Below are 19,547 nucleotides of genomic sequence, written 5' to 3' on the forward strand. Positions count from 1 at the left end.
AACCATTTTAGAATTACAGAAGGAACAAGAGCTAACTTTATACGTCGATGCAGACATTTGAGAAGTCAATTTCATCACCAGCATTCTTACAAGCTTATTTACATAATAAGGACTACACAGAGTAATCAAAGGAAAAGGAGTTCTTATTAACTCAGGTTAATAAGTAATTTGAAAGTATAAAAAAATACAATATAAAGTAAGGCAAGGAACTCCTTAGACAAGTGAATTAATAATAGTGAATTAATAAGTATAGGTCCTTTGAGGAAGTCATAAAATTACTGAAGAGATTTTAAAATATTAGTTATTTAAAATAAAAAAATCCCATTTACTAGACAAAATAATAGAAGAATCTCACACTAGTATTCATATATTCTGTATCACTGTTGCAGTCACTTTGAATAAAGGGTTATCATATCAGGGAAAGGCCAGTCGTAATGGAATTTGAAAAGACCTTTGCCTATCTACTGTGGTAGCGATAAGACCAGTTAATATAAACAGTCTTAAGAAAAAGAACAGAAATACTTGCTAACTCAGGACTTGACCTTATTCTCTCTTAAAATATGCACTTCTTTTTCTCCGTGAAGATGTTCTTAGCATCATCAGTTTAAGTGAGAATATTAAAAAAAGAACCACTTAGTAAGCTGGAACAGCCATACTCCAGAGCAGCAAATAGAGTGGGCCCATGCTGTGAATCACCCACTTTAATATGGGCCTTACTGATCACCTCCAGCGCAGGTGAGGCAGCAGGAGTTGGGCACAGGGAGGGGCTAAGGAAGCAGTACCTGATGGAGACACCTGCAGAGCCGCTGCGTCTGTGAAATGGAAGAGCCCATCTGGAGCTCCGGGGCTGAGAGCATGCGAGCCCTCGACGCCCACTCCTTTCTGAACGTTTTACTTTTGGAATGCTGTATGCACCCACGTCCATACTTTTTTCACCAGTTGGACTTGAAATAGGTTGAATCTCAAACTTGTCATGACCTACTTCTTAGACAGTCATGGAGAAAAGGACAACACAGTCGCTGGCACTGGGTAGAGTGGGAGGCAATTTGGCAGCTTCTTAAATAACAACAAAACAAACCCCATGAAAACAGTTGCCATGAGTACTTGCCAGCGGAATTATTTTCTTGTACTTTAAATATAGGACCGAAACGATCAATCAAGATCAATGTCTGCAGATGCCCTTTTCTCCATGGCTCCTAAGCTTAAATATTAACACAGCACCTCTAGATCCCCAGGTGACACGGTCTAGTTCTCTCTCACCCCTCTAACCAGGATGATGTGTGCACTCGGGAGGGCAGGGGAGTGAGGAGAGACCCAGCAGACAATCCTTTACCTATAGACTTTGGCAGCAGGTTTTTGACAAATTCAGTGTGGTCCCCAACATGCAGGATGCTATATACACTTTTGTTCATCAGCTCCTCTTGGTTATACCTTAGGTACTGTGTCACATTCTCTGAGACAAATACAACGTTGCCTTCCAGGTTCACTACAAAGAAGAACCCATCAAGGGCCTGAGGGAAAAGACATAGATTGTGTTAGAAAGGATACAACATAGAACCATATGCAATTGTTAAGAAGGGAATGATCCTTTAAGGCAGGCGTCCTCAAACTACGGCCCGCGGGCCACATGCGGGTGTTTTTGCTGTTTTGTTTTTTTACTTCAAAATAAGATATGTGCAGTGTGCATAAGAATTTGTTCATAGTTTTTTTTAAACTATAGTCGGGCCCTCCAACGGTCTGAGGGACAGTGAACTGGCCCCCTGTTTAAAAAGTTTGAGGACCCCTGCTTTAAGGGAAATATAAAATTCACCCACGGCTAAAAAAGGGCTCTCTCTCGCGCTCTCCTAGTTTTCAGAAGCAGCACATTTTCTGTTGGTGAAATTACTTCATCTTAGTAGGTGGGAGAGAGCCCAGATCAGGGTTGCTTGTCACAAACTAAATGACAAACACTAACTCCGGTAATTTACCAGGAGGTAATTATTGCCAAGTAAAACTACAGGTATTTATCTGTATTTTCAAAGGGCCAAGAACAACTTTGTTACCAACTCAATACAAAGTAATGTTGTACAGTCTCCCAATAAAGAAGGGGTCACTGATAATTCCCCCCAATTTAAGGATAAATGCCAAGAATCACCCCAACCCCCAATTTCACTACCTTTAAAACTACCTGAGTTTAAATGGAAAGAACTGCAGATGATCTCAGACCTTTAGAGAAACATCAGTCTTTTACTGTTTGACGTACATGGGGAAAGGGTCTGAGAAATCTCTCTGATGTGACAAACTAGTCTTTGTCGGAACCTTAGGCACAGATGTGGCTAGCACTGCCCTGAGACGTGTGGCTCTGGTTTGTGATAGTGAGAACTGAAAGTTAACTGTCCGTCTACGGGATGCAGGCTCCTCCATCACCTAGATAACAGTAGCATGTTTCCTGTAATGGGTACACAGCCTCAGTCTTCCTTGTCATTCCAATCTAGACTAGGGAAGGAGATGAGGAATCTAGGATCATTTCAGGAAATAAAGATAGTAATGGTAGCTAGGGAGCATGTTTCCCGTGCCTTAAACACACTGTCATTTGACTATTACCCTCTGGAAGGAATTGGCAGGCAGGCGGGGGTTTAGTGCAGGTGCGCCTGCCTCCAGAGCTGTGTCTGGGTGATGACACGGTGAGGGTGCTCTACCCCAGCCCCTTTCCCAGCATGTCTCCTCAGTGAGTGTCTCTTAGTTACTCCCCTTTCCCTTCCTGAGCCCTGCTTGTCAGAGCTCTGTCAGGTGAGTGATCAGGACTAGAAAAGGCTTAATATTGATAGGCATCCCTGGAAAAGCATCACCTTCTCTACTAGTATCAACTTTCTCGATGCTATGCATTTATGACTGTTTTTAACGTGAATATTACATGTACATACTGGTATAGTATGAATGTACGGGGCAATGTTTACTTTTCCCCTAGTTTTGTTTTTTTCCTTAAGTTATTATTTAACAGGCTCATATTTTGTGAGTGTTCTTTGAGTATATTCCAGCTTTAATTCAATTTTCATCACAAAACTAAGAGCTCTCTCAAATTAGAACTTACTATAAGGCTCTCCCTACCCCCAAATCAACACCATTTGGTTTTTCGTTTTTCTTTAATATTTTGTCAGGTTTTACCAATGGTATAAGCAATATGCTGGGGCAAAGAAAAACTATATATAAATGGCCTTCCAGAATAGTTTGGCACCAACCCTGGAAAACCTGCGCGCGCGCGTTGTGTGTGTGTGTGTGTGTGTACAACCATGTGTATCTGTGAGGGGGGACAGGAAGTCAGCTGATTACTTATGTACCAAGTGTCCTTGTAAGCTCACTGCTTTAGATACACATTCATCAGGGATTTTCATAATTATATTACGTAGAGTTCACTTTCGAAAGTGCGTGTAGCTTCCTTTTGCTTTTGTACTCTGGCAGAAAGACTGATATGTGGCTTAATATAACTGAAAGATGAAAATGTTTCATCTTGTAAAACTGTGTTGTTTTTAAAAGCTCACTACGATATGCTTTGATGAAAAAAGCTGACATTGGGTTTTGTTGCCTAGCAACCACTACGCTATGATGTAAGCATGAGTGTGCATCTATGCCTAGGAACAGCTCAACAAGAACACGTTTTCTCTGTTTAAATTATAATGACATGTTAACAGACATGAAGACTGAGATCCAAACGCTGTCACCAGATTCAAGCATTACCTCTCAAACAGATTCAGCACTAACGCCCAGCCCCACTGGGCTTTGCTCAGTGTGCCGGATTTCAGAAGACTATTTTGAAACAGCAAACATGTTGGTTTACTTTTATGAGATAAGGCCCACGACACCTTGCAATCTGATTTCTCCACTTAGGAAGGTGCTCTTAAAGGGTTTGAGTCACAGCCTTGTGGTTACTCTAAGCATTTCTTTTTAGCAGCTCAGAAATCTTCCCAGGAGTTCCCACCCTACCTTAATTTTTCTTCTGATATAAAGAATATACACAGACATATGAAAGTTTCCTAATTATAATAACTTGGATTACTATAATTTTCAAATCAATTTTATTTGTAATTCAAGATGTTTTTCACAGAAGTTATCTCCTTTCTTTCGTCTAATTCTAAACAGTCCACCTAGAATTTTCTTGTTTGCCTCTAAGAACCAAGCGGGAAACAGCTCTCTGGCCTTCTGCCTGTTGACTCTGGAAAAGCAGGTTAAATGTTTTTGCTTTTTCCCTGAAAACTGTAGTTGGAGGATTTCAAGCCAGTGAATCAAGAGAAACAAGCAAAGGCCAACACGGGTCATTAGAGTCTTTTGGCAGCAAGTCCGGCTCCAGAGAGTGAACTTAGTCATTTCTAAATACTACAAAGACTGAATCAGACAACCTTATATATATATTATTTCTGTGCCCCCCCTCCAATTATATGGTAGATATTCACAGAATTCAATTTTCTAAAAGTAAAAATCATCTTATGAACCAATTGAAAAAAAAAGGCATGAGTACTGGTTATCTTTGCATTAAAAATCCCAACTTCTTATATGTACGTGGCCGCCGCGCAGCTCCTGGGCATGTGGCACTTTTCAATCTCGTCCAGTCAGCAGAGGGAATTATCCTGAGAACGGACATGATTTGTGTCTCAGGGCCCCTCTGCTTCTTGTTATATGCTTGCTGATTCCCCCCTCACCTTTCCATAGCCTACATCTTGAATTTTAATTCTGGAATAGGTACAGCACAGTACTGAGTGTTTAATACTGTGCTAGTTAATAAAATAGGAAAGCTGAACTTTACAAATTCTAGATAGAAGTCTGATCATAAAACTCCCTCAAGTTAATAAAGAACAGGCAGTTAAGACCAATCATTACAATTGTGATGCTTATCTGAAAAGTTCCGTCCATTACTTCAGTTTTTATCTTTATGAGATAAATAAACAAGTTTGAAGTTGCCTAAATAGAAAGCATAAACCTATTTCTGGCCCTCAAATTTTAACTTGTATATATATATATAAGGCATATGTATATGACATACATAAAATCTAAGAATTTGGGGGAAATTACAAACTGAAATATATCAGAATTTAACAGGACTTGTGAACATGATTTTCCAAAATGAATTCTCAACTGGCAGTGAAAGCCTGTTAATTTATATTCTGGCCTAGTCAGTTTCATTCTAGATCATTCATTTGAAATGTAGATCTGCTGGAATCGGGAGCCAGAAGAGAGACATGTTAATAAACCCAAGAGGTAAGCAGTACTTTGATCTCAGGAGTGAAAATTAACTGCATTATCCTTAAATTAGATCCACCGGAAAACGAATGTAACCATGTGAAAAGATGGACAACACTGTCAACTACAGAACCAAACGAGGAGTGCTACCTCAAGCATCATGGGCCCCAGCGCGTCCTTGTCGATGACACCCTGCCCCGTGGATGACACGTCTGACTTCTGCACCTCGTCTATGTTGGCGGCCGCGGCTTTCTCTGCAACAAACGTACGTGTGAATTAAAGGGCAGTGCGATTAGGACAGGGCGACACAGAAACATTTTCACTGCAGTGATGTTTAGGTCTCTAGTGGGATCAGATGTGCCTGGAAAGGAGCTGGGGCACATCCCCACTGCCCCTGAACGGGAGAAGCTGCTGAAGCAGCAGCCAGAACACTCACTCTTCGGCTCCCTCTCAGGCTGCCGAGGAAATGAGTTTAGTGGCTTTACACTAGTCCCCGACAAGCGTTTTTTCTAGTTTATGAAATTGCTATGTCCTATGGCACAGTCACTTTCTACTCAAGAGATTCCCCAAACTAGGAAGACGGAGGGTCTGCTGTTCCAAATTCAGCAGCGCAGTCATCTGCACACATTTGAAGAAGGAACGGGGGGCGTCTAACCTGCTAGGGCTGCTCGCTTGTGACACTCTAGAATGTCCGCCTTGACTCCTGTCCTGCTCCACCTCTTGTCACGTTCACATTTAAAGTAACCAGAAAGATTTGGTCCCTGTCTGGTAGAAGGCGCTTAGCCACTTAAGGCAGAGAGGAGAGGCATCCTGCCAGGCACCCAGAGAATTCCAGTGGCCGCCCACCCTTTCATCTGGCACAGAGGTGAATACCATGTGCTCCTGGATTAAAATGTGCAAGGCAGCCTGCAGGCCCGGAAAACATTCCAACATGGAAAATTCTCCCCGAAGAAACAGATGCGTATTTGTCACTGCACGTTACAGTTGTTTCAAGAACACCAAAAAAGGTTTAAAGCATAGCAGATACATATCGGCAACTTGTTAGAAAACAACACAGAAACCATGTACCAATTATCTGTACCTGAATAAATTATACCCTTGTTTACACTGCATGTTATCACTGTAATTAAATGCAAATAAAGGAAACTGTAAATCAATTTAGTACTCAGAATCAACCTGCTTTCTGGTAAATTTTGCTGCCTCTTTTATTACTACTATTATTTTTTGTAAAAAGGTATTTTACACAGTATTTTGAAAACCTGTAAAGTTTAATTTGCACATGAGAACCTAGAAAATAAAATTAGGGAAATTATGCAGGTGCTGCAAATCTTGCCACTCCTGTGATGAGAGCCCCCGAGTGTATCTTTCCCGGTGAAACAGAGATGACCTGTGTAGTTCAAGCCTGAGCTCAGCCTCTTAGCAGAAGTAGGAGCCAAAGCAAGTCACGTCAGCTTTTTAAGACCTAGTACGTGCCTTCTATATAAACTTCGACAGAAGTAAATGGGATGATATGTAAAACACACTGAAAAACTATAAAGTGCCCTGGCCGGTGTGGCTCAGTTGCTTCGGCACCAAAAGGTTGCTGGTTTGATTCCCTGTCAGGGCACTCGGGCTCAATCTCCAGTAGAGGGCGTGCAGGAGGCAGCAGATCAGTGTTCACTCACATGGATGCTTCTCTCTCCCTCTCTCTTCCCCTCTCTTTAAAAATCAATAATATATATATATATATATATATATATATATATATATATATGTGTAAAAAATATATTTTATTGATTTTTTACAGAGAAGAAGGGAGAGGGAGAGAGTGTTAGAAACATCGATGAGAGAGAAACATCAATCAGCTGCCTCCTGCACACCCCCTACTGGGGATGTGCCCACAACCAAGGTACATGCCCTTGACCAGAATCGAACCTGGGACCCTTGAGTCCGCAGGCCAATGCTCCATTCACTGAGCCAAACAGGTTAGGGCAATAAATATTTTTTAAAAATCTATAAAGAGTTAACAAATGGAACTTGCTACTAGCATAGTTGTAGTTACTGGCTCTTCCTTACTAAGTTCCAAGCCAAGAGCTTGTCATAAGCAGACTGTATCTGCTTTTTCAGTTACGCTACATTCCTGACTCACCTCCTCAGATCTAACTGTAACCTCTTCAGCTATAAACACAGATATGACTCGGCTGGTGGCCTTTATAGTTCAGGATTGTATGCATTTGTCAGTCTTCACTTCGTGTTTCCTTCTTGCTGCCTTCCTGACCTAGCTCCTGACTGTTAGGTTCCTCAACATTTGTCCTATCTGCAGGCTTAGTCTCAGCCCAATTTAGGCACGAAATAGCTCAGGCTCTCCTGAAAATTACTGCATATGACACCCCCATTCCCATTTTCCCAGAGCCCCAATAAATGCATATTGAGGCATCCTTTTTTCTTTGGCCAGTTCACTTGGTAAGGCTGTAGATTTCTCTTCAGTTTCTGCTCACTTTCCCGGGACAAGACCGGCACCATCACTTGTGGCTTCGTCTAACGTTCACCTATAGTAGCCCCCTTATCCGTGGTTTCAGTCAACCATGGTCTGAAAATATTAAATGAAAAATTCCAGAAATAAACAATTCATGTTTTAAACTGTGCACCATTCTGAGCAGGGTGATGAAATCTCACACTGTTCCCCCACCTCCCGTTAATCATCCCTTTGCCCAGTATCTGCCCGCTGTAGACGCTCCCCCCCACCAGTCACTTAGTAGTCATCTCAGTTATCAATCAGCTGTTGCGACACCATGGCGCTTGTGTTCCAGTCACCCTGATTTTATCAAAACTCAAGAGTAGTAATGCTGGCAATGCAAGTATGCCAAAGAGGAGCCGTAAAGTGCTTCCTTTACGTGGAAAGGGGAGTACAGCACAATAACATATTTTGAGAGCGATCGATCACATTCATATAACTTTTATTATAGTATATTTTTACAACTGTTCTATTTCATCATGTTATTATTAATCTCTTACTGTGCCTAATTTATAAATTTAACTTTATAATAGGTAGGTATGTATAGGAAGAAACATAGTGTATGTGGGGTTCTGTACTATCCTCGGTTTCAGGCATCCACGGGGGTCTTGGAATGTGTATGATAGGAGGGGAACTACTGTATTTTAACAGCCCTATATTTCAGAGGGCCCAGCAGGCTTCGGATCTAAGGATCCCTGATACTAAATACCAACTCTCAAAGCCCATATGATAGACATTATATATTTATGTGGTCCTGTGGTATTTCTACTTATTTTTGTCTCTAGTCACGTGGCAGTTGGTGTATAGGAGCATGTGCTACAACATCCTGGAGAATGAGTAACTCACAGCCTTTCCTCTGCCTCTTAACTGCTCACAGGGGCCTCTCCCTCTCATCAGTGACACCTTTCGGTGGCAGCAGTGATTCTCACTAGCACGGTGTAGGTGAGAAGACCTCCCCAGAGAGGGTCCGGCAGAATTTGCCGATAGGAGAGGCCTTTGCATGAGATTCTGATGCATCTTCCTTGGAGGGAATCCTGGTCTCCCCACCTCCTGCAGTGAGCAGCTCAGTGCATGAAATGATGCACTATCCCCACCAGAGGTAAGTTTCAGGGAGGGGGACTGTTTCGTACCCACAGTGGCCAGCACTGTCCTTCAGAAGCCCCTATTTGGCGGCTGACTGGCAGACTAGACCCACTGCTGGCATTTATTCCCACAAATGTACAAGTGACTGGCATTGAGGGTGGGTGGAAATAAAGACTGATTTCTTCTAACTTTAGGCCCACCGGCCCCTAGGGTGCAGGGAACGGAACACCTGGGCAGGGTCAATATTGGGAGAAAGGACTTCCTGAGGAGAACCAGTCTTAAATAACAAATCATCTGGTAAGTGACAGAGCGTCTCATAGTCTCTCAGGGTCCCAAGTTCTCTTGTCCTTCCACTGGCACAACTGGTGGTGTTATTCTTTTAGAACAGTGGTTCTCAATCTTTCTAATGCCGCGACCCTTTAATACAGCTCCTCATGTTGTGGTGACTCCCAACCATAAAATTATTTTCGTTGCTACTTCCTAACCGTAATTTGGCTACTGTTATGAATCGTGATGTAAATATCTGTGTTTTCCGACTAGATAAGAACAATTATTGTGAACAATTATTAATAAAATTGTTGGGGGTCACCACAACATGAGGAGCTGTATTAAAGGATCGCGGCATTAGAAAGGTTGAGAACCACTGTTTTAGAAGAATGGACTTGATTTAGGTTAATGCTGGGAAAAGTGAGATAGGAGGCAACACAAACTCCCAACCTGTCACTGAGCCCTAGAAAACATCAGGCCATTTGTCATACGAGATTCTGATATCACAACGTAAGGAGTTATTGCTTTCTGCTGTGTCTATAATAATGCTGCAGTTTAGGGAAAAATAACAAACATTTGTGACAGTCTAGTTCCAAGTCTCTTACAATCAATACCTTGCTAGATGTTTACATTTTGAGGTTCTGATCATCATTCCGAAGACGCAAGTCTCCTAAATTCATTCATTAATATTTTGTGCAATTTTAAAACGCAAACTTATAAAACCCAATCAAGCAGGTCCCTAAACACTGATAAGCTTTCATGCTGCGGTATTTTAAATATTCTAGCAACATGTGCAGACCCTGAATTTTAGATTTTTATCAGAAAATATGTAGAATGAGAATCATATCTGTAGGGCATTTTCTTTTATTTTTAGGAATCTACAGGTCAGATAGAATTTAGGGTTAAGAGCCTAAAATTTAAAGCAGGAGATGACTTAGGTCCAACAAAACATGTGTTTGGGCTCTACTGGAAAGACTAGATAAGAACAATTATTGTGAACAATTATTAATAAAAAAAATGTATTTTTCTCTCTTTACAATATTCAGCTGCTAAATCTTTAAAAGGAGAAAAGCAGCTAACAAGATGCACACTTGAAACCTATATAAGCCTATTTAACTGTTAACACGATAAATTTAATAAAAAATGAAAATAAGTGAAATATAAAATTATATATATATTTTTATTTTTTAAAAATATATTTTTATTGATTTCAGAGAGAAAAGCAGAGGGAGCGAGAAATAGAAACATCAAAGATGAGAGAGAATCTTTGACGGCTGCCTCCTGCACACGCCCCTATTGGGGATCAAGCTGGCAACCTGGGAATGTGCCCTGACTGGGAATTGAACTGTGACCTCCTGGTTCATAGGTCAATGTTCAACCACTGAGCCCTGCCAGCTAGGCATAAAATCATATTTTAATTAAAAATAAAAAAAATTACTGAGCATGGCACTGAAAGAACTAATAATTAATAAACTAATGATATAGAGTAAAAAAAGTTACAGAGAATAACTCATGGCCAGCATGAGGAAATTGACCAGTAGCACCAGGATCCATTCAGTTCTACGGTCTCTGCCTGTACCTGGGGTGACCTGCTACGTGTGCAAATGGAATGAATAATTCTTGTCAAGTGAGAGACTGAGGTCAATTTAGGGCTAAACTGTGAGAAACTAACTTTAAACTCAAAGAGGAGATAGAAATGGCTGGCCATAGCTGATAATATTTCACATACACCGTAACGGAGTTGGAGCCTGCAGGATATGTAAGGAGATGGCAAAGTCAATGGCCTCACAGGGAAACTGTGGGAATGGACGTCTGGCCCCAAGGAAATCTCAGCCTGGCTTCTGAAAACCGATGTTAAGGAATATTGGCAAAAAGTCTGTCCAAGTTGAAATTGTAGAAATCCCTGACTTTTTAGATGAGATCAGGCGCGTTCAGGATGGTATGGCTGTAGACAAAATCCCCGACTTTTTAAAAAGTGAAAACAATTTTCACAAGATCAATTTAAAATTAAGTTAGTAGAATATGTGATTTGGAAAAAAAAAATCTCTGAATGTCGCAATACTTACACAAATACCATTTGTATATTAAGAGGATGGGAAGTTTTCACTACTCAGAGAGAGACAAAGGGCAAAGAATTTAGGGCTTCTCACTCCTGTCCTCACTAAAAGATTGAATTGATGTATTTTTCAACTAGGTTGTCATCTATTATTCAAAAGTCAATAATATGAGGTGATGGAAAACAGCCAGAAATAAGGTTTCATCAATGTAACTGAATTCTAAATTAAAGTGGCTATGAACTTTCGTTATTTGGGTATTTTTCATGAAGTAATTACTAATTCTGTTCAATGTTCAGTTGAGCCTTGATCTATATATATAAAAGCCTAAGCAACTGGACAACCAGCCAGTAGCTATGATGTGCACTGACCACCAGGGGGCAGATGCTCAACGCAGGAGCTGCCCCCTGGTGGTCAGTGTGCTCCTTTAGCGGGAGTGCTGCTCAGCTGACAGATGGGCGCTAGATGCCAGGCTGACAGCTGGTGAGCGCAGCTGCAGCGGCAGGAGCCTCTCCAGCAGACACTCCCCCTGAGTGCCCAAGTGGTGCTGGCGGCAGGTGCAGTGAGGCTGGGATGGCGGAGAGGCTGGGCACCCAGCCTGGGTTCAGGCTCCTCCCCAGCGGCCTGCCGCTTCACGCACTGCTGTGTGGGAGTGTGGGATCGATGTGGCCAGCGGGGTGGAGCCAGAGGAGCTGGCGGGTAAGGCAGCTGGGGCAGCACAGAGCTCCACTGATCCCCGTCGGACCAAGGGACCCTACTTCGTGCACTGGGCCTCTAGTATTGTATGAAAGGAAGAAAAGGCCTGGCTGGTGTGGCTCAGTGGTTGAGCATCCACCTAAGAACCAAGAGGTCATGGCTCGATTCCCAGTCAGGGCACATGCCTGGGTTTTGGGCTTGATTCCCAGTGTGGGGCATGCAGGAGGCAGCTGATCAATGATTTTCTCTCATCACTGATGTTCCTATCTCTTTCTCCCTCTCCCTTCCTCTCTGAAATAAATAAACGCAATAAAAAATATTTTTTAAAAAAAGGTAAAAGGAAGAAAAGGACCCCTTTGTAATATATTATTATGTTAACAGCACATATACTGGTATCTTTTTTTCACTTTACTTTTTATTTTTCAATTACAGTGTACTTTCAGTATTATTTTATGTTAGTCTCAGGTGTATTGCATAGTGGTTAGATAATCATATACTTTACAAAGTGTTCCTCCCCTGATATGTCCAGTACCTGCCTGGCACTACTCATAGTTATTGCAATATTATTGACTATATTCCCTATGTTGTACATTACATCCCTGTGGCCACTTAGTAACTACCAATTTGTACTTCTCAATCCCTTCACCTCTTTCTGCCAGTCCCCCAATACCCCTGCCTTATATCAGTATAAGGCATTTCAGTAAAGAGTATGCTATTTTTATGTAGCAGATATAAATAATCTTAAATCCTTAAGATATATTTATACTTTTGTAAGTACATTACTATACTAAAACACACTATTTAATATTTTTAATTTAGGCAGTTTTCTCCGTGGTCACAAATTATATTTACTTTTCTATATTTTGCAGCCATTAACCATAGAAAATACATTCTGTTATAAATATATCCTTCAGTAAACTCAACTGTAAAAAGATTGTCCCAGAGTTTCCTATGATCAAAACCTTAGGGAATCTCATTATTTCAGAAAGAACTCTTACATTGGAGAAAGAGATGATAACGTAATTTTTAGAGCCTACAAAGAGACTTTTCTTCTATGCTCTGACTTCCATTTCTTCCTTCTGCACTTTAACCATTATTCTTTTTACATAAAGAACACGACCTAAGAGAATAACAACGAAAACAATAATCCTACCCTTTTCTTCCTCACTCCCCAAAAGATAAAACAATACCCTAAAACGGCTATGATCTTTACAAGTGCAGTTTTACAACGCAAAACCTTGAGTAGAGTCGGCCAGGATGCCTCTGTAACCTTCCTCTGAGTGTCCCCTCCCTCCTGGCGGCTGCTTGGAGAGCAATCCCATCCGCTGCCCTCCGACATTTGCCTGCACTTCAGAAATCCAATACCAATTAATTAGATTTCCAGTTTCAAAGCAAAGAATAAAACCCCATCTCTTCAGGGACCGTGTTAAGATGAGTCATACCACAAACTGGAGGAAAATCACTAATATTATATTCCATACGCTTTTCTTTATAAGTAATTATTATTCGAGATTTCTTTCAGAACAAAAGGAAAGGTGAAAAGGGAAGCATTTGATCCCTAGAAACAGAAATGATTTAAAAACACAAGGAAAATCGGGTATTATTTGAAGCAGCTGGATTAAACTGCTCTTTATCATTGGCAGCTACGGGCAAACATTTGAAGGTAAAATTTAAGTTTACTGGTGAGAACAGCAACAAATCAGAAAGAAAAACATTTATATTTTTTAAAAGGTATTTTCATTGATTTCAGAGAAGAAGAGAAAGGGAGAGAGATTGAAACATCAGTGATGAGAATCATTGACTGGCTGCCTCCTCCACATCCCCTACTGGGGAGCAAGCCCACAACCTGGGCATGTACCCTGACCAGGAATCGAACTTCAACCTCCTTGTTCATAGGTCGAGGCTCAACCTCTGAGCCACCCCGGCTAGGCTTTGTTCACCTTTTAAAAGTTCAATTAGTGCCCTAGATTGTTTGGCTCAGTGGATAGAGTGTCGGCCTTCGGACTGAGGGGTCCCAGGTTCAATTCAGGTCAAGGGCACACGCCTGGGTTGTGAGCTTGATTCTTAGTAGAGGGTGTGCAGGAGTCAGCTGATCAACAATTCACTCTCATCATTGATGTTTCTATCTCTTTCCCTCTCCCGTCCTCTCTCTGAAATCAATAAAAATATATTTTTAAAAAAGTTCAATTAGCTATAAAAATTATAAAGTGTTGTTGTTTTTTAAAAGACCTTTATATGTTCTTCTATACCAAAATTTATTGATTTTTGGTAACTTATTGAATCTTGTAATGTTAGGAAGTCTTTATTGATTTGTTTATTAGGCAACTGAACTAAAAACATACACTCAAAGGGCCTTCCCACAAAACATGACCAGAACAGAGTCCAGTCTCCTCACAGCAATAGCCGTGGTGGCTCAGGGGCGGCCACGTAATGGTTCTCGCAGCAGTAGCAGCAATGGCAAACCACCACTGGTGACTTCGAAACCTAAATTCTGTTTAATGTCTGTTAGAGGGACAGGGCGATGGGGCCATTATGGAGGAGGTTTAACTCCTTTTCTTCTTCATGGTGTTTTTCTTTCTTTCTTTTAAAATCATCTGAAGAGGCCATGGAAAACTTGCAGAAATCAGCCTATCTTTAAAAAGTCATAATTTAGCCCTAGCCGGTTTTGTTCAGTGTTGGCCTGTGGACTGAAGGGTCCTGGGTTCAATTCCAGTCAAGGACCTGAACCTTGGCTGCAGGCTCCTCCCCGGCCCAGGCCCTGTTTGGGACTCGTACAGAAGGCAACTAATCGATGTCTTTCTCATATTGATATTTCTCTCTCTCTTTCCCTCTTTCTACCACTCTCTCTAAAAAATCAATGGAAAAATATCCTCAGGTAAGGATTAAAAGATAAACAAAAAGTTCTAATTTAAACAAATGTCAATTATTAAAAATACACCAACTGAAAGATAATCCATAGGATATTTACACATTTATAGAAAAATTTTAGCACTGCCCGTTTTATTAAAAGTTATATTTATGTTTGGTCAATCTTGAGGAGAATTGCTTTTACAAAAAGTAATTTCATATTATTTCATGTATAGAATCTTGAGGTCCTTGTCCCAATACAGCAATGTTGCCAGTTCGATCCTTGGTCTGGGCACATAAAAAAATCAACCAATGAATGCATGAATAAGTGGAACAACAAATGCATGTCTTTCTCTCTCTATGATCAATAAAACTTTAAAAAAGTACAGAATCTTTGAAAAAAAAATAGAATGAATTTCTCTGCTTCCAAAAGGGTAAAGTTACTCACCAAGAAATCTTTCAATTTTTCAGTAGACTGACGTCAAACACATGTCTCGTTACCTCCACAACAAATTTTAAGACTCTAGTGGGAGTACACCCACAATTTTCATCTTTTCCTGCGTTTCGGAGCTGGGTGATTTCAGGTGAAGGGACTATCACACCCGGCAGTGGTGGGGCCATGCCATGCAGAGCAAAGGAGTCATTGAGACAATGACAGGCCATTTCTGGCCAAGCACTACAGTTTCGATAGTACAGGAAATGTTATGTAGCATCTCAAAGGTTCTAGAAGGTAAAACCAGAGAATTATGCATCTGTACCCAACTAAAATTAGAAAAGCTGCCATATGGCTGTGTGAAGCCAGCAGCACATTCTTATTCATTAGGAAGCATTCTGCTAACATAAAAACACAAGGCCCTTCCTGTGCTCTCCAAATGTGTTTATCTTTTCAACATTAATGCACTATATATCATCAGGCTGCTGAAACCTCCTGCCGTGCATATTAAAAACTCGCAGCTGCACTCTCTTCAGCAGCGGGAGGAACCTACCCCCAAGTTGCCTCCCTCTCTTTCCGACACTGAACTTCTTGTTTCCCTTCAGCATGAAGAAACTGCAAAGTGAACCAATCTCAAGGCTGCCTCCACCCAGCGAAACCCCCTCGCTCTCTGCTTCCGAGAGCAACATGCTTGGTTTCATTTTCATCAACAGTGAAGACGGTCACAGCCATGGCACAAGCCTGCAAGGTACAGGCCCTACTTGTGACACGAATGCACTTCACTTATCAGGAGACAGAGTCACCTGGAGAGACTGGGTCTAGTGGCAAGAAAGTGCTTTTGTTTGTAAGAACTGTCATTGTCTGCAGGCACTTCATTTCGCATATTACCTATCATGATTGAACGTATGGATCGGTAAATAGTGGCTACTTTTAAGTAGTAAGTTGTACAGACTGATTGTTAGAGTCAAAGTACCAAGTAGAAAAGGGATGAGAAAAAAGATCAGACCATATGTGCTAAGGGCACCAGGACAATTTGTTCACTCCCACGGTGGTCAGGCCAATGGGGACAGCATTGGGGGGCAGGGGGAAGTCACCAATGCTCTCTCTCTGAGAGATGAAGAAAAACAAAAACCGAGCACCTTTATTAATCCAGATTATCATCTGGGAAGTTATAACCTGCTTTTAAAAGGATAGTTTAGGCATCCTGAGAGTTTTATCTGACTCCGGGATTTTCCCGCTCTTAGCTCTTAAGAAAATAAACTAACCAAGGAGGAGGTTTGCAAATCTCCCATTGGCCATGGGATTCCTCCCGCACAGCGGGCTGGCAGGAGCCTCTAAAGGTAAGGTCACCAACCGGCCAGGAGAGCCTTCAGAGAGAACAGGCCAGTGGAAGGGCTGGAATCCTGGAGAGGCCGGCAAGGCTCTTGTCTTACTCAACTCCGCATGCCCAGTGACTGATGTGAAGCTTGCCTACTCCATTCAATGTCCAACAAAGCCCAGGGAAGGCGGGGATGGGGGCGGGAAGAAGGCAAGGAGGTAGAACCCCACTGCCGCTGGAGCGCTCACAGGGCTTCAACCTCAAGCCTCCGCTTTCCCTTCCGGTGGATATTCCAGGGATGCGTTCCAGAGGACTGAAAACCGCCCTCGTGTCTGGCCTTCACTTGTCCCTTGAGGCCAGTCTTCCATACCCAGGGGTCCTCTGTGCTCCCCTTCTCTTTCACGGACATGCGTCTTGCTCCCAGATTCACTTTATGTTCTACTCTTCAGAACTGCGAGCTTTCTCGCCTCGTGGTTTAATCCCATCTGGATGTCTTTTCTTTCTGGGTTTTCTCTACAGACAGGACCTGATGCCTCTGCCTCCTAAAGAACCATACAGACACGTACCTTTCCCCGCACTGTGATATCAACGACACCGCAGGGAGGCCAGAATCCCTCATTCATTCTGCCTGCTACCGTCTAGTCCAAGTTCTCTCACTTGCTGTCTTTGCTTGAGTGAGACCTCATGAGCATGCTTTATGAAAAGCAGGTGGCCCCAATTAAAGGACCTAATACAAGAAGCCAACAATAAAACACAGAATCATCCAATTTAGAGATCTGAAACATTTTAAACTATGCTAAGTCATGTCATCCTAGTAGAGAAAGCAAAGCATTGATAACAACACGAGCACTTTGCATAAAAATACGTAGCAACATGGCTCTGGTCAAATGCAGAAAGCAGGGAAACTGAGGCTGAGGGGAGGGCATGCTATCCAGGAGTCAAAACTGTTAGCATTCACGAGAACAAAGGAAGTGACTGCATCGTCAGGGCAGTGCCCAAAGCACGCACACCTACCCCTAGGGTCATGGGGCATATCTCCAGGGGAAGGCTCCAGAAATTCTTACAATCTGCAACCACCCAAATCTTCTATAGGTGAAAATACCTATACATATAAATGTCCGTCCGACCAGTAGCTATGACGCGCACTGACCACCAGGGGGCATATGCTCAACACAAGAGCTGTCGAGCTGTGGAGGTTCTCGGGTGACGTACCCCGGAACCAGAGAGGAGGGAGTCCGATTCCTTGTGGGACCACATGATTCCACCTTCGGCCGTGGGTTATGTTGTTGCTGGGGTGCTGTCAACCCGAATCTGGTTTACTGCACACTTGTGTTTGCATTCCACACCCTATACGACAGCAATTTTGCAGAGTGCCCTCTCACACTCCGGGACCCCTCGGGGGATGTCGGAGAGCCGGTTTTGGCCCGATCCCTGCAGGGCAGGCCGAGGGAGCTCACCTGCCAGAGGGATCCCACTCACTCCGCAGATACCCTTCGAGCCACGGCGCCGCCCCAGGTTTGGTGGGCTGGGAAGGGACCAAGGGAAGTTGGCTCCAGGGCATGTCCAGCCCTTCTCGCCCAGTCTCGCCCCGGCAGGCCACCTTCTAATTAATTTTCTTTCAATGTGCGGGAATCCATGCATCGGGTCACTAGTCTAGTAGCTAAAAATGAGGTTCTTTCCAGATCAACTCAACAGGTTTATTACTAAGACATAAAAGAACACTAGGTAATTCCTATGTGAATGTCTAGGAAGGAAGTGACTATTAAGAGAATAGGTCTAGTCTCAAGCCCACTTTGAACAATGCTCAGGCAACATTTACTATTTCTTCTGACCCATTATTTGTTGTTTGGTTAGTCCTTTTCTGTATGTCTATTTATGGTCTGCCTAGTTAACAAATTGTTTTAATTTTTAACCTATTAGAAACTATGTATGGGAATGAGACTACTTAACAGTTAAATAAATACATATAACATAAATATAAAACCTAAAAAACCCCCACTATATACTTATTGCAAAGAAATCTAGTTTGGAGAAAAGTGTACAATATCCCGGGTCTGAGATGAGCTTCACTGTCAGAAGGTCTATCTTCTCCAAAACAGAACTTGTGTGGGAGAAACTGCACAAAGTATCATTTTTATGTCATATAGAAGTTTAACCTATTCTATTCAAATGCTTGAAACAGTTTTGATTTAAATTCACATTTTTACACAAGAAAGTGTATTTACCCCTCCCCACCAACTAATTTCAAAGTGGCCCTAGTCTTTATGAACTTGGGCTGTACCAAGACAGCAACCAGGGCTGACCAGGCCGAGCCAGGGGCAGCGGGGGACAGAGCTGTTACGAATGATGCACCTTCTGCACTAAGATCACCAGAGCCCTCTTACAGGAAAGAGCCTGAAAATGACATCTTAAAGCCACGTTGCAACTCAGCCTTATGAAGCCTGTCCCTTCCAGACAAATAAAGGATCTGACTTGTTTTGGAGGCCACAGATTCTTTTTAAAGGAAAGTGTGCCTGATTTGTACTTGCCGATTTTCAAACACATGTACCCAAATTTTGTCTGACTGCAGAGAATGATCACTATTTAGAGTAAGATTGGGTGAAAAGAGAATAAGATTAGGAAGCATTTGTGAAATAATCCCAAAGTAGATTTTTCCTACCTTTCTTTTTTTTTTTTAAATATATTTTATTGATTTTTCACAGAGAGGAAGAGAGAGGGATAGAGAGCTAGAAACATCGATGAGAGAGAAACATCGATCAGCTGCCTCCTGCACTACTCCCATTGAGGATGTGCCTGCAACCAAGGTACATGCCCTTGACTGGAATCAAACCTGGGACCTTTCAGTCCGCAAGCCGACGCTCTATCCACTGAGCTAAACCGGTCAGGGCAATTTTTCCTACCTTTCTAAAATGTGAAGTTTCTTTATAATAATCACAGTATCCTAAATTGAAGTCATTCTAGAAAAGAGGTTCCTGTCAAATGTCCATTCAATAGTTAGTATGTTTCAAACAATAATAGCAATAGATTTAAATACATCTTCCTTTCCTTTCTTTTTTATATTCAGAAAGAAATAAAACTGTCTTTATTTGCAGTCAACACAATTATCTCTGCAGAAAATACTAAAGATTTTTTTAAGCTAGTAGG

General features: G+C 41.9%; 1 protein-coding gene across 1 annotated transcript in view; it reads right to left on the minus strand.

Annotated features, from left to right (window-relative positions):
• Positions 1-19,547, minus strand: part of NCOA2 (nuclear receptor coactivator 2) — a 264,744-nt gene that overhangs the window by 49,357 nt on the left and 195,840 nt on the right. The window contains exons 5-6 of the mRNA XM_008150353.3: positions 5,362-5,465; positions 1,334-1,511 (exon numbers count right to left, since the gene is read on the minus strand). Coding sequence (XP_008148575.2) covers positions 1,334-1,511; positions 5,362-5,465 — 282 coding nt within the window. The remainder of the gene's footprint in view (positions 1-1,333; positions 1,512-5,361; positions 5,466-19,547) is intronic.

Source organism: Eptesicus fuscus, chromosome 19 (genome assembly GCF_027574615.1).
Source record: "Eptesicus fuscus isolate TK198812 chromosome 19, DD_ASM_mEF_20220401, whole genome shotgun sequence".
NCBI lineage: Eukaryota > Metazoa > Chordata > Mammalia > Chiroptera > Vespertilionidae > Eptesicus > Eptesicus fuscus.